Below are 25592 nucleotides of genomic sequence, written 5' to 3'. Positions count from 1 at the left end.
CAACCTTGTTGATAGGTTCTGTTTTTAGTGAAACCTTGTATAACTAAACCATTTTTACCATAAGCTAGCTAATTGACATAAACAAGAATTAAGTTCCTGTGGCATCTAGTCAATGTTACAACAGAAGGAACTTATTCAAGGACCTGTGGTATTTTGTTTTATACCAGCAAAGTATAAGAGTACATTTCTCCACAGCTTTGCCTACAGAGGGTATTTTCAAGCTTTTGAATTTTGCCAGTCTTAAGAGCAAAAGTAGTGTTTTAGTGTAGTTTTAACTTTCTAGGTCATCTTTTATTTCTGTTTGTGTGTGTGTGTGTGTTTAAAAAATATTTTATTTATTTTTTTAGTGAGCGGGGAAGTGAGGGAGAACGAGAGGGAGAGAAGCATCAGTGTGTGGTTGCCTCTCATGCATCCCCTACTGGGGACCTGGCCTGCAACCTGGGCATGTGCCCTGACTGGGAATCAAACTGGCAACCCTTTACTTCACAGTCCAGTGCTCAATCTTCTGAGGCACACCAGCCAGGGCTATATATTTTTTTGTTTTTGTATATATTTTATTTATTTCCATTTACTTAAGCTGTCCTCTGATTTCATCACCTCCGTTCTACAGACACACACAGTCTTGCACTTTTACTTCTTTTTTTTGAAGTATATTTTATTGGTTATTCTATTACAGTTGTCCCAATTTTTCCCCCTTTGCCCCCCTCCACCTGGTACCTTCACTCCAGCAATCCCCCCCTTAGTTCATGTCCATGGGTCAAACATGTAAGTTCTTTGGCTTCTCCATTTCTTTTATTGTTCTGAACATCTTCCTATTTTGCTATCAAGTACCTATCAATTATGCTTCTTAATCTGTGTACTTTTTCTCCCATTCTCCCCCTCCCCCCTTCCCTGCTGATAACTCCATATAATCTTTTTTTTTATTATTGTATAGGAGGAACTGCATATTTATTTATAGGTTGTATCATTCATGTGATCTTCATTTCTGTGATTCTATTCCTGTTCTAGTTGTTTGCTTAGTTTGTTTTTGTTTTTTTAGATTCAGTTGTTAATAGTTATGAGTTTGTTGTCATTTTAATGTTCATAGTTTTGATGAACTAACATTTCATATAATAATGGCTTGGTGATGATGAACTCCTTTAGCTTTGCCTTATCTGGGAAGCACTTTATTTGCCCTTCCATTCTAAATGGTAACTTTGTTGGGTAGAGTAATCTAGATTGTAGTTCCTTGCTTTTCATCACTTTGAATACTTTTTGCTAGTTCCTTCTAGCCTGCAGAGTGTCTTTTGAGAAATCAGCTGATAGTCTTATGGGAACTCCTTTGTAGGTAACTTGCTTCTTTTCTCTTGCTGCTTTTGAGATTCTCTTTATCTTTAACCTTTGGCATTTTAATTATGATGTGTCTTGGTGTGTTCCTCTGTGTATCCAACTTCCTTGGGACTCTCTCTGCTTCCTGGACTTTTATGTCTATTTCCTTCACCAAATCAGGGAAGCTTTCTTTCATTATTTTTTCGAGTAAGTTTTCAGTTTCTTGCTCTTCCTCTTCTCATTCTAGTATCCCTATGATTTGGGTATTAGCACTTTTGGAGATGTCCCAGAGTCTTCCTATTCTCTCCTTGTTTTTTTGAATTCTTGTTTCTTCATTCTGTTCTGGTTCATTGTTTATTTCTTCCTTATGTTTCAAATAGTTGATTTGAACTCTGGCTTCCTTCCCTTCACTGTTGGTTCCCTGTGGATTTTTCTTTATTTCTCTTAGTGTAGCCTTCATTTCTTCCCTTATGCTTTTGCCATATTCAGTGAGTTCTCTGAGCATCCTTATCACCAGTGTTTTGAACTCTGCACCTGGTAAGTTGGCTACCTCCATTTCTCTTAGTTCTTTTTCTGGGGTTTTGTTCTTTCCTTTAGGTCATATTTCTTTGTCTCCTCAATTTGGCAACCTCCCTGTGTTTGTTTCTGTGTATTAAGTAGAGCTACTTTGGCTCCTTGTCTTAGTGTGCCTGTTAAGTTATATGGGGTAAACCTTAGGTATTTGCCAGGGCAGGGCAACCTGCTTCACTGCTTTGTGGCTCTGTATGTGGGGGAAGGGTTGGAGAAGGAACAATGATGCTGAGACTTGTTTGGTCCCCACCCAGTTTCCAGTCATTTCACCACCACCACCACCACCACCTTAACATATGTGACTGGCGCCCCTCTAGTTGCCCTGGTGGTGGTTCTCAGAGTGGGTGAAATGACTGGAAGCATTCATTCTAGGACCGTATAGGCCCTTTAAGTGACCTCTCCGAAGAGACCTGCAGTTTCTTCTGCCACCCCGATCCCCACTGGTTTTTACAGCCAGAAGTTATGAGGCTTTATTTTCCTGGCACTGGAAACCTGGACTGTGTGGTTTGGCCTGGGGCTGCGGTCACTTGCTCCCAAGGCATCCCTCCCAATGTTATCTACCACATGTGAGTGTGGGACTACTGGTTCCATGGGCCACCTTGCTGGTATTACGCTGCATCCTCTTCCCCCGTACTCTCCATCTCCGGCCCTCCTACCCATCTGGATAAATATGGCTTCTTTAAATCTTTGGTTGTCAGACTTCTATACAGTTTGATTTTCTGGCAGTTTTGGGTATTTTTTGTTTTGATGTTGTTTGTGATCTTTCTTGTGGTTGTGCAAGGAAGCAAAGGGTATCTGCCTATGCCTCCATCTTGACCGGAAGTCTCATGCATTTTTTTTTTTTTACTGTGAAAATTTGATTGTCTACAGAACTGCTGGCATTTCACATGAACACCTGTTGTATACCTTTCAATGTTCCTTCTGTTTTATTTTGAAATGCTTTTCTATTTCAGACTTCTGAAGAATGGAGTGTGATTTGAATCTAAGTAACTAAAAGATATAATTTCCCCACAGTGTTAAGATTTTGTTAACCTATTGATATTTGATAAATGATATAGCCCCTCAGTAATAGTTAAGGTTTAATAATATTTTTGTAGTTTGGAGCCTTCATTACAGTAAAGTTTTCTTTTTCTTCTTCCCATAGAACATTCCTGATGTAGATGAAGAAGGCTATAGTATAAAACCAGAAGCAAATCAAAATGATATCCTTTTATCATCTGAATATTCTTATGGATTGGTTATCATTATAAGTGGACAGTTGAAATACTCCATTATTTTAAAAAGGGTTTTCAGGTTTTTAATTAATTATCATAAAATGATCCCATAGCCTTCATTTGACATGTTTTTATTAACAAAAGTTAGAAGTTATATTTCTGTTAAAGTCCTATCTCTTAAAGGTTTTTGTTAACTTTTTATGAATGTGTGAAAAAATGGTTATGCATTAAGACAATTTAAAAACTAAATTTTTTAACTGATACTCACATACCAAAGAGAACCACTTCTACTCATCTAGTGATTCTGATTCTGAAGATGAAGAACCAAAGAAGTATCGGATAGAAATAAAACCTATGCATCCAAATAACTCACACCATACAATGGCTTCCTTGGATGAATTAAAAGTGTCTATAGGAAATATAACGCTCTCCCCAGCAATATCTGTAAGTAAGAAAATGAGCAAGTTTGAACTTCTTATATGGAAGTATTTTTTTTAAATACCATGACTACCTGCATCTGCTTAATTTTCAGAATAATAAAAAGTGAAACATCACTTAGTGATAGTTAAGCATGTTGGATAATGAAATATTTATATTTTTTAATTTAGCTTTATTGAGGTATATAATTTATAATTTTTATACAGGCAAATGAACTTGTGAGTTTGGCTTAGTTTTGCTTCCTTTTCAAAGTGTATTACAAAGGGAGCAAAAGAAAATCTGTTTCTACCATTTGTTGTATTTTATAAATAGTGCTATATGACTCAGGTAGAATTTTGTGAAGTGGCAGTATTAATCTTCCCTCATTGAATTTTTAAGTTTTTGTCTATGTTTTTGTGAACTTTATGTAGAAGGGAATTCTGTAAAAATGAATTTAAAGATTAAATGATATCTTTGCATTTTTTATCTGTCAGTGTAACATTTGTTTTTATATACTTTTCATAGAAGGAAAGGGAAAGGTAAGAATTCTTGGTTATAGTGATTGATTTCTCATTTTTGAGATACCACACTTAATATCTTTTAAGGGAGTGAAAAAAATCATACTCTATCTTTCTGTTGACATCATAGTCTAAATTCAAAATTGTTAAACTCTGGGGGCAGTGAAAGTATGTCTTAGAATGATATTAAGTGTGTCAGTACATCTTCATAATTGATATTAAATCTGTTCTCCTTGATAATAGAGAATAAAAGTCCTCACTGTTTCATACTGTTATTTGATTATATATTTTAAGTAGTCTCTGTGTATGTGTTTGGCCAAAAAAGATTTTTCACCCATTCAGTTTTAAAATTTAATTTTAGAATTTTTTTCCCACCCAAAAGGCAGATTTCTGAAGTGAGGTTTTATTCTACCATTAAAAAAAAGCCTAGAGGAATATACATCAAAATGTTAAGCAATAATCTCTGGGTGGTGAGCTTATTGATGGTTTAAAATTTTCTCTTTTGTGCTCTTCTTATATATTTATTTTAAAAACCTGAACATGTATTAATTTCATTCTCAGAAAATAAATAATAATAAAATTGTTCATTTTTAATATTGGGTGTGAGAAGAGGACATCGTGAGTATATTTTGTTGTCCAGTTTGCTTATCTGGCTTAAGTGTTCTTCCCCCACAGTGTATGTTTTTAAGGAGGATAGATTGTAGGTATGATTCGGAAGGGAATACACAAATTATTAGAACTGGAAAGTATGATATTTCGTCTATTTATTTTGGTGAGAGGAAATAGAAAATACTATATTTTAAAATCTAAAAAATCATTATCTCTTTTCTTTTTCTATGTACTGCTAGAGACACAGCCCAGTAAGTGCAAGATTTTATATTTTTATCTATTGACCTTAAAAAATTATAATGTTTGAATATTGATTTTCAAAATATTTGCGTTAAATATTATAAATTAGCAAGTCATAGTGAGTTGCTTTAGATATTTAATAGTTTCATATTTAAAAACACTTCATTGAATGTTAAAAGTACGTTTTTTTTTTTAAGTATAAAAAACTACTAAAAGTCTTTTCTGTATATCTTTATGTAACTGCAGTTTACAATTGAGCTGATTTACTAAAAGCAATTTAAAATTTAGGTTCCTAGTGTTAACAATTTATAAAATATTTCATTACCAGATTAAAATTATTTATTTAATGGCACTTAATTATTGTATTTCTGTTTTAGGTGCTGATGAATCAGAATTCGTCTAGTAAGTTTGACATTTAAGTTGGTTATTTTATTAGTGTTAAAATTTATCAGGCGATTTGCTAAGCTTATATGGCCTTACACATGTAGTTTTAGAAATAGGATTTTCTCATGAGCCTTAACAACAATAGACTAAAAGGATATTTATTTTATAACAGAAGACAAATTACATTATCTCTTTTAGCTTTGAGACATGCCTTAATCCCGGGGTGTTAAACTCATTTTCACCAGGGGCCACATCAACCTTGCAGTTGCCTTCAAAGGGCTGAAATAATTCTAGGACTGTATAATCCTTAACTCTTAAGAAGTTGAAATTATATTGGGACCTTTGAAGGCAACCTCAGGGCTGATGTGGCCCCAGTGAAAATGAGTTTGACACCCCTGCCTTAAACTTTAATACCTGAATACTACAGCTTTTAGAAATCAGCAAAAACAAAGAGTAGCTTCTGGACTTCTGGCCAAGGTAGAGGCGTAGATAGACACACTGTGCCTCCTCTCACAACCAAAACAAGGACAACAACAAATTCAAAAACAAAAATCAAACAGAATGGACAGAAAATTGAACTGAATAGAAATCCGACAACCAAGAAGTTAAAGAAGAAACATTCATCCAGACTGGTAGGACGGGCGGAGTCAGACTGCCGAGTGGAGAGGACTCCAAGGTGGTGGCTGGTGGACCAGGTGAGGTGGTGGCTTGCAGACTGGGCAGCCCCCACATTCGTGTGCAGGTATACCGGGAGGAATAATTGGGGAGCAAGACAGACCACACAACCCAGGGTTCCAGTGCGGGGAAATAAAGCCGCAAACCTCTGACTGAAAACACCTGTGGGGGTTCAGATGGCAGCGAGAGAAACTCCCAGCCTCTCAGGAGACTTCATTGGAGAAAAAAATAGCAGTTAAGGGTCCTAGAATGTACACAAACCCACTCACCCGGGAATCAGCACCAGAAGGGCCCAATTTGATTGTGGGTAGCAGGGGAAGTGACTGAAAGCTGGCAGAGAGCGGAGCAAGCAGCACTGTTCCCTCTTGGACCCCTCCCCACATACAGTGTCATGATGGAGCGAGGTGGTTTGCCCCGCCCTGGAAAACACTTGAGTCTCTCTGCCCCTTACTATATAACTGGCGCACTGAGACAACAACAAAAAAATGGCCCAAATGGAAGAACAGTTCAAAGCTCCCAAAAAAATACAACTAAGCGACAAAGATAGCCAACCTGTCAGATGCACAGTTCAAAACACTGGTTATCAGGATGCTCCAGGAACTCACTGGGTACTTCAATAGCACAAAAAGACCGAGGCAGCAATGAAGGTTGCATTATGTAAAATAAAGAAAAATCTATAGGGAACCAACAGTGATGGGAAGGAAACCAGGACTCAAACCAACAGTTTGGAGCAGAAAGAAGAAAGAAACATTCAATCAGAACAGAATGAAGAAACAAGAATTCAAAAAAATGAGGAGAGGCTTAGGAACCTCCAGGACATCTTGAAAACTTCCAACATCCAAATTATAGGGGTGCCAGAAGGAGAAGAGGAAGACCAAGAAATTGGAAACTTTTTTGAACAAATAATGAAAGAGAACTTCCCCAATCTGGCAAAGAAAGTAGACTTTCAGGAAGCCCAGAGTCCCAAAGAAGTTGAACCTAAGAAGGAACACACCAAGGCACATCATAATTAGGTTACCCAAGACTGAAGATAAGAAGAGAATCTTAAGAGCAGCAAGAGAAAAGGAGAGAGTTACCTACAAAGGAATTCCCCTTAGACTATCAGCAGATTTCCGAAAAGAAACCTTACAGGCAAGAAGGGGCTGGAAAGAAGTATTCCACGTCATAAAAGGCAAGGACCTACATTCAAGATGATTCTATCCTGCAAAGCTATCATTTAGAATGGAAGGGCAGATAAAGTGTTTCCCAGATAAGGTCAAGTTAAAGGAGTTCATTATCACCCAACCCTTATTATATGAAATGTTAAAGGGACTTATCTCAGAAAAAGAAGATCAAAAATATGAACACTGAAATGACAACAAACTCACAGCTATTAACAACCGAACCTAAAAGAAAACAAAAACAAAAACAAAAAAACAAACTAAGCTAACAACTGGAACAAGAACAGATTCACAGAAATAGAGATCACGTGGAGGGTTATCAGTGGGGAGTGGGAATGGGGGAAAAGGTACAGAGAATAAGTAGCATAAATGGTAGGTAGAAAATAGGCAGGGGGAGGTTAAGAATAGTATAGGAAATGTAGAAGCCGAGGAACTTATATGTACGACCCTTGGACATAAACTAAGGAGAGGGAATGCTGGTGGGGAAGGGGTGCAGTGCGAAGGGGAATAAAGGAGGGAAAAGGGACAACTGTAATAGCATAATCAAAATATATTAAAAAAATAAATGAGACCCATTAAATTTACTAAATATCAAACAATGCAGTGTTTTACTTTTTAAAAAGAAATGGTGTGTAGATTGATAGAGAATATGAAGAAAATGAGGATAAAAGGGGGCCATCAACTTACAGAAATGAGGGAAAAATGCAAAAAGATGGAGGGGGAACAGCCCAATGAGCACTTAGAGGAAAATGCTAAATTGGGCCAAATGGGAGAATGTGGTGTGGAGTAGGCATCGTGTACAGTGGTGGTGTTCCTTGTAGTTTGTTGCAGTTACCCATGTTGATGTATTTTGGGTTCATCAGCCATTGCTTGATAGTGTAAAATACTTAGGTGCAGGGAAAAGTGCTTATGAACCAACATGACTTTTGCATTACAGATGCCTTTCCCCTGTGTACTAGTTGCTTATGAAATGATTCATGTTACAAATGCAAAAGAGACTATTTTATAGAGACTGTTACTCTAGGTTTTACAAATTTTAATTTTTTAAAGTAGGATCCTTCAAGCGTTGGTAATTACTTTTAGTCGATATAATAATTACTAATAATCTTAGAATGTGAGAAATGCTTTCATGATTCAGCAGTTAAAAGTCTTAAGTGATAACTTACTTAAGTACTTAAAATTTGTCCTAATTTTTAAAGTTGCAGCCCATATTTTTCTCTTTTGAGCAGCCATTTTATTTTAATAAATAAGAGAAGTCAGTTGATTCAACTTACATTTCTCACTACATATGTTAGAAGAAATAAAGATTTAGCAGAACGTCAGCTATTTTAATATTCTTCACAATAGAAAACTTGTTAAAAGCTGATGTTTTTTCACGTTTGTTTAAATTATACTTGTTATTCCAGAATTTTTAAATTGCTTATAGTAATGAGGTAATTTTTAATTAGGTGAAGAGTTAACAAAATCGAAACCATCTGCTGCATCCAATGAGTAAGTCCCATGTTTAAATTTGTTTAACAAATACTTTATTTTTTTAGAGCAATTTTAGGTTCACAGCAAAATTGAGTGGAAGGTACAGAGGTTTTGTGTATACTCTGCCGCTACATACGCTCAGCCTCCCCCACTATAGTAGCAGCGCATTTGTTGTGATCGATAACCCTAATAGACACATCATTATTGCCCGGGTGCATGGTTTACACTAGGATTTACTCTTGGTGTTAAACATCATGTGATTTTGACAAATGGATAATGATATGTCCACCGTTATAGTTTTATACAGGATGGTTTGCCCTAAAATTCCTATTTCCTCCAGCTTTTTATTTTTCCCTCCCCACTACCTTTAAATCTGAAATATCCTTTGTCCTGTTTCTAGAGTTTTATTATCTCTGCAGTTTCAGTTCCAGTAGGATGTTGGGAATTATCCTGTTTCTTAAGCTGTCAGGTGTCCTGTGGAGTTTTTCATTGCTCATTTGATATTTCCTTTTTATAACAATTTTTTAAAAATTCATTCAATTGTATTTGGCCTTGATGGCCTCACTGCTTCTAAATAAATGATAGTATTCCAAGTTTATACATGTCTGTATTTCAGCTGGTTGTTCTCATGGAAATTTTCTCACTTTTTCCCTTCAGTTTTGGCTGTGACCTTATAAAATAGACTGTATACTTCTTGAGCTTCAAAATGAGGAACTGTCTCAAGTTGAAAAAGGAGAGGGCTAGAAAGCATGCCAGCTGTTAAAAAGAAAAAATATTTTAAGCCAATATTGCATGGGTCCTTTTTCATTCTGTATCTATCAAGACTACTTTCTTTTAATGTTTTTGCATGGGTAAAAAAAGGCTTAATTAATGGATAATTAATTAATGGGTAGTTTAAAATTATTTGATATTTTTCAAGCTAGGCATGAATTGAGTATAGTGGTGGTATTCAAATGGAAATGGTGATTTACCATTTCTAAAGATAAGTTGTAGAATGTTTTAAAACTAGGAATCATTTTTTCAATTGTAATTCTAGCTACGCTTTATCATGCAAAATGTGTGTATCCATGTAGATGCGTGTTGAGATAATAGATACATTGCCTGTGGATCATTGTAACATTTTCATTATCTGGTGGGCCTGTTTTCTAAGATTTTGAAAAAATATTTTTTAAAAATAGTGGTGGTTTGATACTTTAAAACAGGGATTCCCAACCCCCTAGCCATGAACCAGCACTGGTCTGTGGTCTGTTAGGAGTGGGGCCACACAGCAGGAGGTGAGCAGTGGGCTAGCAAGTGAAGTTTTGCTGGAATTACTGCCTGAGCTCCACCCCCTGTCTCCTGACCCCCATCTGCTGCCCCCCGCCCCCCAATCGGTGGAAAAAGTGTCTTTCACGAAACCGGTCCCTGGTGCCAATAAGGTTGGGACCACTGCTTTAAAATAGTGTTTTAATGGGGATTTCATTTCTGTTTTTACACCTTAATTTTGATTTGTCAAGCATACATCAGTAGAGCTGGGGAAAAATAATTTTATAAAGAGGTGGTGGCTAAGATCAGGTGCTTCAGGATCTAGAGATTATATTCATATAAATGTTTGTAAAGAGCCAGAAGTTGAATCCAGAGAGTAACTAGTACAGTGGATTTTAATAGGTCTGTGGAGGAAAATCATTGGTATGCATTATGTTGAGTTTTTTTGAAACTAGAATGTTGATCCCCTTGATGATTTTGTCCATAATCTTGGTTATATCTCATAAAAAGGCATGTCTGACCCAGCTGTTTCACCAGACTGCCTTCCTGGCTCAGCCAGTGAATTAACCAGGAAGCTCACTGAGATAATTGCATCATCTACTGTGTGAGCAGATCTGTGAAGTTTATATCAACTTGTTGGGCTTATTTGTGTACATGAGAAGTACTTTCAAAAAATCCTTTACTCTCTTTCTTTGCAAATAAGCATTACTTTATAAAATTTCTATCTGATTTCACATCACTTAGCATCTGAAATTGTTGTAGAATTAGGTAGCCATGTGTTCTTAGGCAGCTTATTTAGAGACTCTGTTTTTATTTTCATTTGTAAAGCTCAAATCATTATTTCCATTCTGACAGCCCCTAGGATTGTTAAGAATAACAAGGTGTGATAAGTGGGGATTTCTCTTCTAGCCACTCTCCCTGCCACCTTCATACAATGCTATTGTAGATTTCTACTTAAAGTGGTTAAAAAACACTGGTTTATTAAATTTGTCAAGTTTCTTCATATATTCTGTTGGCAGAACATCAAACTTCTTAATCATATATGTTGAGCTATTATAATTCTATGAAATAATAAGTGAGTAGATTTTATACTAATAAAATATTCCTTTATTAAAATTCTTATTTTTAAAACACTATGGAAGGAAAGGGACCAGTGATTTACTTGCATGGGACCCTCTGTTTGGACCATCTCTTGATTCATCATCTTCAGCTTCGTTAACTTCATCATCATCATCAGGTAAATACATATATATTTGCATATATATTTTAAACTGAGGAATTTAGTAGTTACTTTTTCTAGTTGATTTACTCATTATCTATTGTTGTACTTAATAATCAAAAAATTTTTAAACTTGCTTTTTGATCATACTGCCAGATAACAGTAATTTTACCCTGGTTTTGTTAACTTAGTTTAAAGACCCTATGGCTTAAACAATGAAAATTTATCAGACGTCAACAGAGTTTTTTTTTTTAATAAATTTATTTCTAAGCATTTATATATTTATATCTAAGCCATATTGATGCCTACATAACCTTAATGTGTATAAATAAAATTCAGCTGTAAAGATGTGCATTAAGGTAAGCAGTGCTTTCTTGCTGGACATTTACATTGCATCTGATTTTCTGATACTATGAACATTCATGAATATAACGAATTTCGTGCACATCTCATCATATCCTTTTTTTGTAAAGATTTTATTTATTTATTTTTAGAGAGAGGGGAAGAGAGGGAGAAAGAGATGGAGAGAAACATCAATGTGTGGTAGCCTCCCATACACCCTGCACTGGGGACTTGGTCTGCAAACCCAGGCTTGTGCCCTGACTGGGAATCAAACCAGCGACCCTTTGGTTTGCATGCTGGCACTCAATACACTAAGCTGCACCAGCCAGGGCTCATAATATCCTTATAATAATTTATCAATATAAGATTTAAGAGTCAGAAGATACACTCATTGATACTTATTGGCAAACTGCTTTCCAGAAAGGTTTTAGCACTTCCCAAACAGTGACTAAAAGGGCTTGATGAATGCTTTTAAATTGTTTGGGCAAGAGTATGTTAAGCTTCTCTTATCTTCAAAATATAAATTCTCATTTGCCAATACTCAAAGCAGACATCAGAAATACATGTTTAATAAAACTGCTGCTTGTTCAAAGTAAGAAAATAAAATCACTGTTCTAAGTTGATCTTCAACTTTCTCAGGGATTTTAGAAACTCAGATTGTCAGGAACTTCTCTAAGATCCTGTAACTAGAAAATGATGAAGCATAGATTCAAATCTAGATATTACCAATTCTAAAATCTCTTGTACTCTGGCAGATTAACAAAACAATAAGCCTTGTGGAAACATTTTACTATTAATAATAAAATGAACACTAGTATTTTAAATAAGACTGTTTAGAAAGTAATATTTTAAAAATAATTTTAATTGTATTTTAGGCACTCTTAATCTGAAACAATCTGTAACTTTGAAGGGAAAGTAAGTGGTCTGTATCTAATACTTGTAAATCAGCAAAAAGTAGTCAATAGATAGTTGAACATATTCAGAAGTGTCAGCATAGCCTTTCTCAATGAGCATTTGTTAGTAATTAGTTTTATAAGAATAACCTTACCAATAGGTAGTATAAGGAAAGAAAAATTGTAGAGGAAAAGCTGAAGTTGTCCTTAAGTCTCTTTTTTGTTTGGTAAGAATGTAAGAATGGTGTTTTGTATGTAGAATGAAGAGGGTCCTAAACAATGCTTTTTCAGTTTTATTAATATTCTTTTATGAATTATTTTTTCAAATCTTTAATAAAAATTTTACATTGGTATCACAGAGGTTTTAGTTATGTTTGTAATTCTACCCTTTGTTTCTCATTTTCTTTAGCACAGTCTCTTTATTTTCAAGAAAGCATTCTCTTTTCCTCTTGCTACCTGTCTAAAGACTGTTTTACCCATATCACTTTCAATTCAGGTAAAAAAGTGATGTATTTTCATTTAGTGGTCATTTGATGTTTAGTAGCTAGGATATGATAAAATATTTGTTACACTTTTGCTAGTTTTAAAATTCACTTTGGTATGCATTTTTAACCTTCCTCTATAAGTCTAAAAAATAATGCCGTAAATTATTTTGCCCTTCAAAGAATATTAGTGATGTTGAAAGAGATAATTATTGTTATATAGTAATTATAATAGCCCCACCAGAGAGCACACATAAGTTTCCTTTTGCTTCATGGTTGCAAAATCAGTGGCTTTCCTTTATTGATGAACTTGTTACAAGTTCGTCTCTCCAGGGAGCTGAGACAGCATTCCAGAGATTGTACTGGAAAGCCGAAAATACCTTTGGGTTTCCTGATGCTTTGATTGAGAGATCTCCCAAAAGCTGCATCTCTGAGGATCAGAGTGGACTTTGCCATAATATCACATGTCCTCAAAAATGAATGACAGAAGAAGCTAATACTAGTGCTGATTTTTCTTCTGCATCATTGTTTCTGGAGTCTAGATTAGTGTGGGGTTTTTTGGTCAGATAAAGAATGGTGTGGGAAACAGGCCTTATCTGTTCTCCCTAGGCATTGTCAGAGGGCAGATGTAGATTAGCTCTTATCTCCTATGTTTTTATACTTTACAAGCCACTTTTTATTTCCTTATAATATATTGCATCTAATAGACATTCCTTGGAAGTGAGCTCCAATGTCAACATTACTACTACTACTACTACAAAAGAAAAACCGACACTATTAAAATGCTTAAGCTTATAAATAATTGTAATAATCTCCTTCAAAGGCTTCTGAAAGCAGTACCTAATTGGCATATGCAGATAGATTCATTTATAATATATAAATTTATTGTTAATTTATAATTAATAGATTGATTTATAAAGAGTTTTATTAGCTTTCCCCAAACAGCAATTTCTGTCTTGGTTTTGAGTCAATCTAACTACCATTTGGAGAGGCCACTTGATTGATCAATAATGAAGTTAAGGTGTAAATGTCTGTTGTGTTAGGCTCTCTCACAAGTTTGAAATGGCTGGAGTATTGTCAGTGCTGGTTGCATTCATAATGAACACATCTTCAAAGTAAAGGTGCCATAGCATAGTGGAAAGAGAGAGATGGTCCTCAGGCTGGGGCACATGTCTTCTAGTGTGCAGCTTAAGTACGGCACGAAAGGACTGCTGCCGACTGGGCAAGGGCAGCAGCCTCAGAAACCAGACTTGATTTCTTACCGGCCTGCTACTGTTTTCCTCAAGTAACCAAAAGTTGCTTCATCTTTTTTCCCTTCATATGGTATGCTTTCTAAGTGATTCCATACCCCCCATGGCATTTACTTTCACTCCTGTGCGGACTACCTTTTTTCTTTAGGTCACTTCCTACCTCCTCCATGTTCTTCCTTTTCATGCTTCCAATCCTCCCTTGCTGACCAAGGGTCCTCAGCTTTATTACCTCTCGTTTCCCCATGTATATACTTGAGCCCATTTATATAATTCTTAACTTTACACACCTGTAAACTTACAAAATTTAACTGAAATATATTTCTTCCCTTCCATATTATATTTTCAGTTTCTGAATTGTGTGACTTCTGATGATGTACATTTGAATTTCACTCATTGATTTATATCATGATGAGAATTATTTTCGATTAGGGATACTGAGTGTTAGTATTTCTGATTTATTTTTTTTTAATATTTTATTTATTTTTTAGAGAGGGAAGGGAGGGAGATAGAGAGAGAGAGAAACATCAATGTGCGGTTGCTGGGGGTTATGGCCTGCAACCCAGGAATGTACCCTGGCTGGGAATCGAACCTGGGACACTTTGGTTCCCAGCCCGTGCTCCATCCACTGAGCTACGCCAGCCAGGGCAGTATTTCTGATTTATTAAATTGCAAATTTTGCAACTGGTGTTGAAGAACAGTGAACACTAAATTTATGTAGAATTTAGGGAAAGTTAAGATACTACTTCAACACTTACCAAAAATGAATTAGTGATGAAGGGAAATTTTTTTAGTAAAGATAATTTTAATTCTTTTATCACAAAAAATGTTACAATGTTCAGAAAAAGTCAAATTACAGTTTTAATTAAGGTAAGTGTTTTATTTAGAGTTCATGAGCCTGTTTCGAAGGTGGTGTGTCAAAGGCTTGGTCTTACATTTCTGTTTGGAGAGTAGGTGTATGGGCAGTAAACTAAAGGCCTTAGACCTTAAATTGTTTGTCTATGCCGCCTAACTTATCAGATTTAATTTTTATATGTGTAAATAAATGAAACAGGAATATAATTTATCTGTGTCAGTTTTATTGAAAATTTAATGATTTTTTTTTCCAGGACTATTATTGGTAGCTTCAAAAAAGCTTATTTGATTGATGGTTCCTAGTATTTCACCAAATATCTATAATTACATTTTTAAGAAACTCCTGAAAAATAAGCTTTGAATCCTAACAGTTCCTCTGTAATAGAATGTCTTTATGTTGGATTGCTACTTACTAATGATTGTCTTCCAATTTCCCCCCCACCAGCCAGGCCCACAACTCCTCTTTCTGTAGGCGCCATTGTCCCACCTCCAAGGCCTGCTTCCAGACCAAAGCTTACTTCAGGCAAGCTCAGTGGGATTAATGAAATAGTATGTACTCAGGTGTTTCTTCTTTTTAATTATAACTGTTTGGATTTAAGATGCAAGTGATATCTTTCTGTGTGTCTCTTTACAGTTATATGCTTGGAATTTTCTACTCAGTCTTCAAAATATAGAAATGTTTTCCCAGACACTTCTTTTATTCCCATATCTTACCTCATTATCATACCTCTGGAGCAAGACATTATTCAAAAGGAAAAAGATTTCCTAACAAAGTTGGCACATTTTAGAAATACTATTCAGTACCCATTGTTTCACACTTGAGAAGCAATTGTTATATAATTTTGCTGCAAATCAAATATTAAAAAAGAAAGGATTCCTGGCCTTAGAAGTATACTGCCAGGAGAGTCCTGGAAGGCATGTAGTTCAACTTGCTTTATTTTGTATATAAGGAAACTGTAATTTGCATCACTTGATTGACTTGTACATATTACTATAAAAAAGAAAAAAGCATTGGTCTTCAAAAGTGGTCTGATAATGAAAGAAATTTTATAGGTTCTCTTCAGAGTGGGGCTCTCCCAAACCACTCTTCTTGCCTCTGATCTATTCTGCTTTGCTTTTATCTTTTATACTAATTGCCAGTTTAATTGCCAGAATTGAATTTCTGTCAGACTTAATCTTCTTTTTCCCCTGATACACATATCCAGTGGTCCCTCATAATTCATGTGATTGAATATTTTAGCTGCATGTACAAGACTTTTGATTAACTGTCTGCATTATCCTATTAACTGTCCAACTTGCTCAACTACTTGCATTACCAGACTAGACTGTCCAGCTTTCTCCTCTTTGCAGTCTAAGTACAGCAACATGACACTTTCCACAGTCCTTCAAACACATCATGCTCTTTTATACATCCACATCTTATTATGCCTCCTCTGTCTGGAATGCCTCTCAGTTTCCTTTAAGATCCTGTTAAATATCACCATGTAGGTAAGGCCCTATTTGATCATTACTCCTCCCCCAGTGGATTTAATCATTCTTATACCCATATACTTTGTTTATATATCTCTTAGTGCACAAATCACATTTTACTCCTCTTCCCTTCTCCTCACCAGCCATACTTTCTTTGTGGGTGTTCCCCTTACACCCAGAAAGGGGACCCACGTGGGACTATCCCATGGCCAATTTCATATCCTTACTGCTTTGCATAATACCTGTCATATGGTGTACATAGTTAGAAAATGCTTCATGACTAAACAAAAAAGCTTGAGCATCAAGTGTTGACATGGTGACATCTTTCTTTTATATCTTATCCGAATGAACAGGCTTAATGGAAGTGAAATTAAAGACTAAACACGAGCTGCAAAGGAGATGGTTATTTTTTAAGTCTTATAGAAATTATTCTATCTTAATAACATGGGTGTTTACCAGATTACAAAAGCAGTGCATGGCCCTAGCTGGTGTAGCTCATTGTATTGAGTGCAGGCCTGCAAACCAAAGGGTCGCTGGTTTGATTCCCAGTCTAGGGCACATGCCTGGGTTGTGGGCCAAGTCTCTAGTAGGGGATGCGTGAGAGGCAACCAGACACTTATGTTTCTCTCCCTTCTTTCTCCTTCCCTACCCCTCTCTCTAAAAATAAATAAATAAAATCTTTAAAAAAACAGTGCATGATTATACTGTAAAATTTGAAAAATAAGGAAAACATAAAAACTTCTATATTTTACCACTCAAAGATTAACCACTATTGACATTTTTATATATCCTTTCATTATTATTATTATTTTTTAATCCTCTCCCAAGGATATGTTTATTGATTTGAGAGCGAGAAACATTGGCTGCCTCCCAGATGTGCCCTGACCAGGGATTGAACCTGCAACCTTTTGGTGTACGGGACAATGCTCTAACCAACTCGAGCCAGGGCTCATTATTTTTTGAATGCATAAGTACTTATTTATTCAGAGGTAATAAAATATAGTTGTTAAAAGCACAAGTTCACTAGCCAATAATTACCTGAGCAACATTAGGTAGGTTTTTTATTTGGAATCTGTTTCCTTATGGGTATAATGATAATAGGTTGTTGTGATACTTAAATAAGTTCAGGGCAGAGTAAAGCAGGTTTACAGTTGTTCATGTAGTAAATAATACAGTAACAAATAATACAGTGATAAACTCTGTTTTGCGTACTCAGATTGTATATCTACTTTTTTCCCCATTGTCAAGTGAAAATACTTGCTCAAAAAGTTAGTTACTGTGAATGGTATGTGTATATTTTTTAAATAAAAGATCTTGTCTTATTTTTTATTTGTTCTTCACTTGAAAGTATTTTGGCAGTGTCTTTCTGTATCATGAATTATTTCATAGTTTTCAAACTTCTTTAAATTGGTAGAATTCTTTGTCAAATAATTTTATGTTGTTAAGTCTGTTAAATAAGGGGGACTTTTATAGTTGAACCCTTCTTCTCACCCTTCACTTTCTGCCCAGGCCTTGAGAGCCTTCTAGAGACCACACTCTGCGGGCTTGCTTCAGGGAGTACCAGTGGAATTGGCTGCTTAGTAGAAATGCTCTATCTTCTGCTCTGTTGCCAGCATTAAATTTACAAACATTTTTAGACATTTATTTGACATTTAGTTTATTTCCAGGCTTCCATTATAAAGTGTTTTAATGAATATCCTTATGTTTGTGTTTTTGCAGACATTATTTCCTTAGTAAAATTTTAAAAGTGTGAAATCCATGAACTAAATGGTATGCACATTTTTAAGGTTCTTGATGATTATTACTCTATTATTGCCCACCAGAAAGGTTATGCTGATTTGAATTCTCTCCAGCTGCACGTTGGAGTGCCCTTTTCCTTGCATGCTTTTATATGCACTTTCATCGGAGGTCTATAACCACACCTTCTCCACACCCCTACAGAGAACTTCTCCATGATCTAGAGCAGTGGTCTTCAAAGTGTGGTTCCAAGACCGGCAATATTAACTTCTCTTGGGAACTTGGTAGAAATTCACTTTCTCTGGCTTCACCCCAGACACAAATGAGAAGGTCTGGGGAGTGGGGGGTGGTCCAGCAGTTGTGGTTTAACAAGCCCTCCAGGTGATGCTGATGCATACTAATGTTTGAGAAACACTGTTTTGAAGCAGCACTGTGCAACAGAAATAAAATGCAGGTGACATACATAATTTTAAATGCTCTCATAGCCACATAAATAAGTAAAAATGATAAATATTTACTTCATATATACAAATATCAATTTAACATAACTATGAAGACTATTGACTGTTTACATTATTTTCATGTGTGTGTGCTAAGTCTTCAAAAGTCACTGTATTTTGTAGTTACAGCTCATCTCAAATTTGGACTTGCCACATTTCATAGTGCTAGTGGCTGCAGTACTAGACAGTGATGTTCTAAAATAAGAAAAAAACACTTGAGAAAAAAGCTGTTGTTGCCTTTTCCTAAAAAATTATAAAAGGCACATTCTAAATTGTAGGTTGTAAAAATGCAGCCACATTACATTGGTCATGAGGCCATGTTGTCACAGGATAAATGTCCCCCACAGTAGTTGATTTCAAGACTTTTTCTAAACTTGTTACTTTCAAATCAACTGTTGAATTTACTGTTTATTTGGCCTCATATCTTGCACTACCCCAATTGATCTGTTCACATACATAATTGCATTTTTAAACCTTGCTGTAGTTTTTCAACCTATTGCTTATAATGAGTCATCAAAAAGCCATTTTTTGGAACTAAGTTTAAAAATAGTTAAGTGGGGTTGGGAGTTTACCAATTATAAAACACTTTGGGCAGTACTTTCTAATTTTAATAAGTTTACATCTGTAAATTTATATTTATACAGTGAAGAATTGACTAATTTTAGCATGTGAATGTTTATAGGGTTTGTTTTGCCTTTTGTTTTTCAAGTCCCTCAACTGAGGACAGGAATAATATTTCATCCACTGCTTTGGATCTAGTATTTAACCCATAGCCCAGTACATAGTAGGCACTAAGTAAATACTGTATTTATTTAATTCTTTTATAAACAGGAAAAGGTTATTTTTAAGTAAGCCAAATATGCCTTATTTTAAAAAGTGAAATACCTCAAGAAGTATTGTTAATGTATTATTGGAACAATTAGGAATTTGGAAGGAAAGAATTTATATTTGTTTTTATGTTAAATTAGAAAAGTGGGAAGACAGTAAAATTAAAATTTTCTTATGAAAATGTGGAAATTTGTAAACACCAAAAGTAAAAGGCAAGCAGTATTTAGGGAGAAAATATTTGTAGCAAATAAAGTAAAGGGTTAGTAAAAGTTCAGGTAATATTATGTTCTCCCAAAACTAAATCACACAAAGCTAATACACACAACTTATACAAGGGAAAATGCCTATGTTATTTTTATCTATCAAATTGGCTAAAAGTTAAAATTATTTTTTCCCCATTCATTGCTGGCAAAGAAATATTTTCTTGTGTTTTTAAGCAGTAAAGTCAATAACCCTTTTGGGAAGCAGTTTGGCAGTAAGTGTGGAAAGCCTTCATACTACTTAAATTAATCATTTAACTTTTGAGAATCTATCCTAAGCATACTTTTTGATACACAGGAAATTATTTATGTACAAAGATTTTCTTGAGAGCATTATCTTAAACTTTTCATATTTTCTCAAAAATTATTTGACCTGTGGCATCTCTAATTTTGAGGTATAAGAAACTCACATAAATAAATTTGGTTTAGTATATTAAAGTAAAACTTATTTGATACCTAGTAACCTTTTTCTGATAAAGGAGGAATTGTTTTACCATTTTGATAAATAACTTTTTGTTTTTAAGCCCAGGCCATTCAGCCCACCTGTAACTTCCAACACCAGCCCACCTCCTGCTGCTCCTTTAGCTCGGGCAGAAAGTTCTTCCTCTATCTCATCATCTGCTTCATTAAGTGCTGCCAATACTCCAACAGTAGGTAAGGAATTATTGTCAATTACATGTGCAAGTTAGCATCCAAAGCACGATCAGACTGGGGTTTATTTTTTGTTTTTGTTGTTGTTTGTTTAATGGGCTAGTGATGAATTTAACATTAGAAATTTGGGTTTCCGCAAACATCTGGCATTATCAAAGTAGGCACATTTTCCTTTTCTTATTCAATTCATATTATCTAAGTAGAATTTTAACCATGTTTAGCACTGTTAAGAATACATCAAATTTACCCAAAACTAATAAAAATAATATTGAATATAAACTGTAGTTGAAAAAAAAAAGAGAATGCATCAAATTAATGAACTGACCAATGTAAATACTGTAGTTGAAGGCAAAATATAATGCAGCCCTTTCTGCTGTGCACTGATACTTGCATTCTTAAGAAAGTTCATATTTGAAAAACAATTGATTCAATGGAAAAGGGGGTTTTATGCTTGTAGTGAATTATTTTTTTCTACAAGAATTTAAATCACAAAAATTTAAAAGATATTAGGGCATAGCTATATAAACCTAAACCTCACTGAACAGCTTCAGTATTACATCTAAATTTTGCTCAAGAGATTTTTCCATCATCACCTTTATCCAGTTTTTCCTGTAAATTCTTATTACAGTACCTTTCTCACCCACTGTTAGTATGATAAAGCAAAAAGCCACTTAAACAAAGCAGCTGTGTTTTGAGAGCAACAACTTACCAAAATTTTGACCGTCCCCATTGCCTCTGCTTCTAAGTAGTGATGGATTTATCCTTGATAATGCACATCACTGATGTGTACTAACTGAACATAATTCAGTAGTGCTCCAAGTGTGGTCCTTGGGCCTGCAGCATCTGTCTGCATCACCTGGAAACCTACTAGAAATAGAACCTTTTAAATCAGAAACACTGGGAGTAGGGCCAGCAGTCCTTGAACAGGCCTTCCAAGTAATTCTGATGCATGCTAAATTTGAGAATCACAGCCAAAGTAAGTTGATTTAATTATTATCTAACTTGATTTGTCAGAACTCACAGAGAGGAAATGTATCTTGTGTCTGTGGCCTTTGTAAAAATGGATTAAGTAGTATAGGCTAAAATGAGATTAAAAAATGACTATTTCTAAATGTTCAAACACGATGTTACCATCTTATTTTATATACCTTTGTGAGCATAACATTTTCCCCATCTTTTAAGTTTATGTAAACACAATATATCTAATAAATTTGTCTTTTTGTTTTCTGTAACAGCGATTTATTCATATTTTTTTGTATAGTGGTTTTTGTTCATTTTTTTCCTGCAGAATTTACATTTTAGTCATAAAATACATAGATGGGTCCTATTAGAAATCAGGCCAGGTGGTCTAAACAAAAATTAGCTTTAGTCCTTTTTCATTTTCTCTAGATTATTCAGAAGGTTTTCTGTTTGTGATGGAAACTTTAATTTTGATTAAGTTGGTACATAAGTTTTTAGTTTGAGTCACTGTGGGCAATAGAACCACAAATCGGTGCCTCTGATGATGAAGGCGGGATATGTGTGGATTTTGTACAACGAAGGTTCTTTAAATCTACCTAAAAGATTCTTTTTCTTTGCTGTGATGCTTATTCAGCTCTTTGTTTACATGTAAATTTTTGACTCTGTTGTTTCTTGAAAGTATTTTTTCCTGCAATATTTTGTTTTATTTAAATATGATAGAAGATGATAATTTGATTGGGACACTCTCTGAAATTGAAAAGCACTGTGAGACTTCACAAGGTATTTATCAAAAGCAAATATATGTGTTAACTAATGATCCTAAAGTGTATCTAAAATACTTTGTTATCTAAATTTTCCTTTTCCAGCAATGTGTGGTGTCTCAGAAATCAAGATTAACTCTAAGGTTTAACTGTCTCAATTTTGTACTAATTATGTACAGTTGCTATATAGAATAAAGCATCAGATCCCCAACTATAAAAACACAATATTTTTGCATTATATTCCATCTCTCTGCTCTTCTCTCAACATTGAGAAATACCAATAAGCATTAACTCAGAAGCTATTGGAATGAGAAAAAAAGTGATTATAAAAGAAGCAGAATATTGTCAGTTAAGGCACCTTTTTCTTCACGCCTCCTTAGCAAAGTGTCTGGCACATACTAGTGGCTAGTAAATAACTATTATGATTTTGTGAATGAAATTTTGTATTATTGGGTTTTTAATTTTCACCTAAAATTTACTGGGTTTTTAATTTCCACCTAAAATTTTAAGTTGTCTTGTTTGGTTGTGGGATTACTTTTCCCAGTGGTGTAGAAGTAGCAGTTCTTGTTCCCATGTATTTGTAATTACTGAGCTATTTTTCTAACTGTAAAGAACTTTCTAAGTCAAAATTCCTTCAAATTGTCAAATACCACAAAATCTTCCTGGTCTCCAAAACTAACAAAAGGTCTTTCTTTCTGTTTGTAGGATCTCAGGTTTAGTTGTGAGACAGAGAAAGCCAGTACTGAGTTGTGTCAGAATTAATCTCTAAGTATAACAGAAGTAACTCAGTCTGTCACTATAGGTAATCACCTCTGAAATAAAAATATCTGATGGCCATGAACATTGTGCATGTTTATATAAACAAAAGCATACATTCAAATTTCAGAGCTGTATGTTGACCTAGGTTACTCATTTTTTAAATAAGAATGAATAATTATAACTTTTATTGACTTATTTTTATAAATTTCATCACATTATATATTAAATGAAGGCATAAATGGGAAAGGGATATTTGTGGAAAAAAGGAAAGGCAGCAAACAATTTTGAGGGATTTTTCTTTTATGAGATAAACCAGATACTTACTTTACATTAACAAAAAAACTTGAACACATGCATAAACTTTGTTTGCATTTTATTATGCTTTTAGAAGACTATGCTTTATTATGACTTTACTTTAAAGGTATCTGAGTGAACTTTATATAAGCAGTGTTATAAAAAATAATGTTAGTAGTTACATTTATCAAGACAAGATAATATGGGATTATAATACAGGTATTAGAGAAAGAAGAGGTTAAAAGAGAATTATGTATGACAAATAGAAAAATCCAGTTCAATGCCCTGATGCTTGCAATTGGTAGAACTTGAAAGAATTTAGTATCTGATTTTGACGCCATAGTTTAATAATTTTAGCTTCTCAGGTGAAGGGCTTTTTCCTTGACATTCCTTAACCCAACCCTTTTGTGTCATTACATTGAAAAGAAAAAGTCATTGTGGCATTTTTCTGATTTTTTTGGTCCTTTGTATTATTTTAGGCTCCAGATTTTACTTGGGGGGCATCATTGAAATCAGTAACGGAGTTATTTGTGGCAAACTAACATTGTGACTATACCTGTCTTGATATTTAATACATGTTTTTCAGTAGGATTTAACAAATGAATTGTATGTACTCTAGGTGTGTCACGAGGTCCCAGCCCTGTCAGCCTTGGAAATCAGGACACCTTACCTGTGGCAGTCGCCCTTACAGAATCTGTTAATGCCTACTTTAAAGGAGCAGATCCTACCAAGTTAGTTTTTAAAAATACAAATATGTGTATGTGTTGGAGGGGTGGAGAGGCTTGGTGGTAAATTTTAAGAATTATGTTTGATTCTGAATAGGTTAGAATTTACCTGCTTTTTGCTATCAGATATAGTCAATTCAGGATTGTCTTTCAAATTAAAAAAAAATCACAGTAATCACCAGTACATAATAAACTGATATAAATAAACTGGATTTTCACCCCATTTTATTTATATTCTTGCCCAGGCTTTATGATCCATATGACACATCTGTAAAGCAGGAAGATGTTTTAGGTGGGGATAGAACTCTGAAGCTTGACCTAATGTATATGTTTTGTAAAAATCTGACATTTGCAAGAGAGACCTAGAATGCATGTTTAATAGCTGAAAGTCTTGCAGGATTGATTTAACCCCTACTTTTCATGCAACATTATTCACTCAATCTACATTCATTCTTCAAATATTTGAGCGCCTACTATGTGTAAGACTGTTGTAAGTTTACATTATCATGAGAGAAAGTTTCCTGGATTATTAGTTTTCTCTCACGGTAATGTGAGCTCAGGAGAGAAGAACTTTGTTTACTAAAGTATCCTCAGCACTTAAAACAGTCTCACACATAGTAAGCGCTCAAATATTTGATGACTGAATGTACATGGAATGAATAATGAAAAGTTGGGGGTATTGATATATGCTATGAAGGAAAATAAACCAGGGTAAGGAGATGGAGAATTACAATGGAGGGCTACTGTTCTAGATAGAATGATTAAAGAAACCTTTTTAAACAGATGTTTGAAAGACATTGAGGAGTAAGTCATACAGCTGAGAGGAGAGCATTCCATTGAGTATAAGGGACTGAGGTAGAAGCATGCTTGGCGTATTTAAGAAATAGCAAGGAGAACCATGCTACTGAGTGGACGAAAGCAAGGAGGAGAGTAGTCAAAGTGAGTCCCATAGAGGGACTAATTCAGGTTGGGCATCATGGACCATAAGGAGTTTGGGTTTATTTTTTGAGTGAGGTGGAAAGCCAGTGGAGGCTTTTGAGCAGAGGAGTGATGAGGTTACTTGTGGTTTTGAAGTGGCACTGTGGCTGCTGTATAGAGAATAAACTCTGGAAGGAGCTAAGCTAGATGCAGAGAGTTAACCACAGAACTCTAGGTCAGACACGATGGTGGCTTCTCTGTGGGTATTAGCAGATGAGATGGTAAATGGTAATAAGATTCTGAATATGTTTTGAAAATAGAGTTGTAAAGATTTAGTGAATGGGTAGACTGCTAAGTTTGAAGTGCTTACTAAGACAACTCAGCGGAGATACTGATTGATCATTGAATGCATGATTCTGGAGTTCAGGGCATAGATTCAGTTTAGAAATAAAATATCTGCCATATTTTTTGGACTATAAGACACATACTCCCAAATTTGGGAGGAAAATGAGGGTGCCTCTTACAGCCCGACTGTAGCTTACCTAGCTTGCTGTGGGGCCGGGGACACAGCAGTGGTGCAGGGTCACAGGAGGCAGGAGCCTCCTATTTTTTTTTTTCTACTCTGAAACCTACGTGTGTCTTATAGACCAAAAAATACAGTGGTTGTCATTAGTCTGTGTATAATACTGAAAGCTGGGAGCCTTAGAGAGTAGAGAAGCTATCTGATGAGAACTAAGTCCCAGTTTCCTCCAGTGTTAAGACAACAGGAAGATGAGAATGATCCAGCAAAGGTGTTTGAGATAGCATGCAACAAGAGAGGTGAGGAGAGAACCAGTAGACCAGTGTCCCAGAAACAAAGTGAATAAACCCTTTCATGA

The 25592-nt window shown here is 35.1% G+C and overlaps 1 protein-coding gene across 1 annotated transcript in view; it reads left to right on the top strand.

Moving 5' to 3' along the window:
* FCHO2 (FCH and mu domain containing endocytic adaptor 2) overlaps positions 1-25592 on the top strand; it is a 109980-nt gene that overhangs the window by 70724 nt on the left and 13664 nt on the right. The window contains exons 12-20 of the mRNA XM_045847899.1: positions 3023-3080; positions 3361-3536; positions 4876-4887; positions 5254-5278; positions 8544-8586; positions 10956-11050; positions 15297-15400; positions 20171-20300; positions 23691-23802. Coding sequence (XP_045703855.1) covers positions 3023-3080; positions 3361-3536; positions 4876-4887; positions 5254-5278; positions 8544-8586; positions 10956-11050; positions 15297-15400; positions 20171-20300; positions 23691-23802 — 755 coding nt within the window. The remainder of the gene's footprint in view (positions 1-3022; positions 3081-3360; positions 3537-4875; positions 4888-5253; positions 5279-8543; positions 8587-10955; positions 11051-15296; positions 15401-20170; positions 20301-23690; positions 23803-25592) is intronic.

Source organism: Phyllostomus hastatus, unplaced genomic scaffold (genome assembly GCF_019186645.2).
Source record: "Phyllostomus hastatus isolate PE091 unplaced genomic scaffold, TTU_PhHast_1.1 phas_contig_58, whole genome shotgun sequence".
In the NCBI taxonomy this organism is placed as follows: Eukaryota; Metazoa; Chordata; class Mammalia; order Chiroptera; family Phyllostomidae; genus Phyllostomus; species Phyllostomus hastatus.
This window is presented reverse-complemented; position numbering and strand designations above follow the sequence as displayed.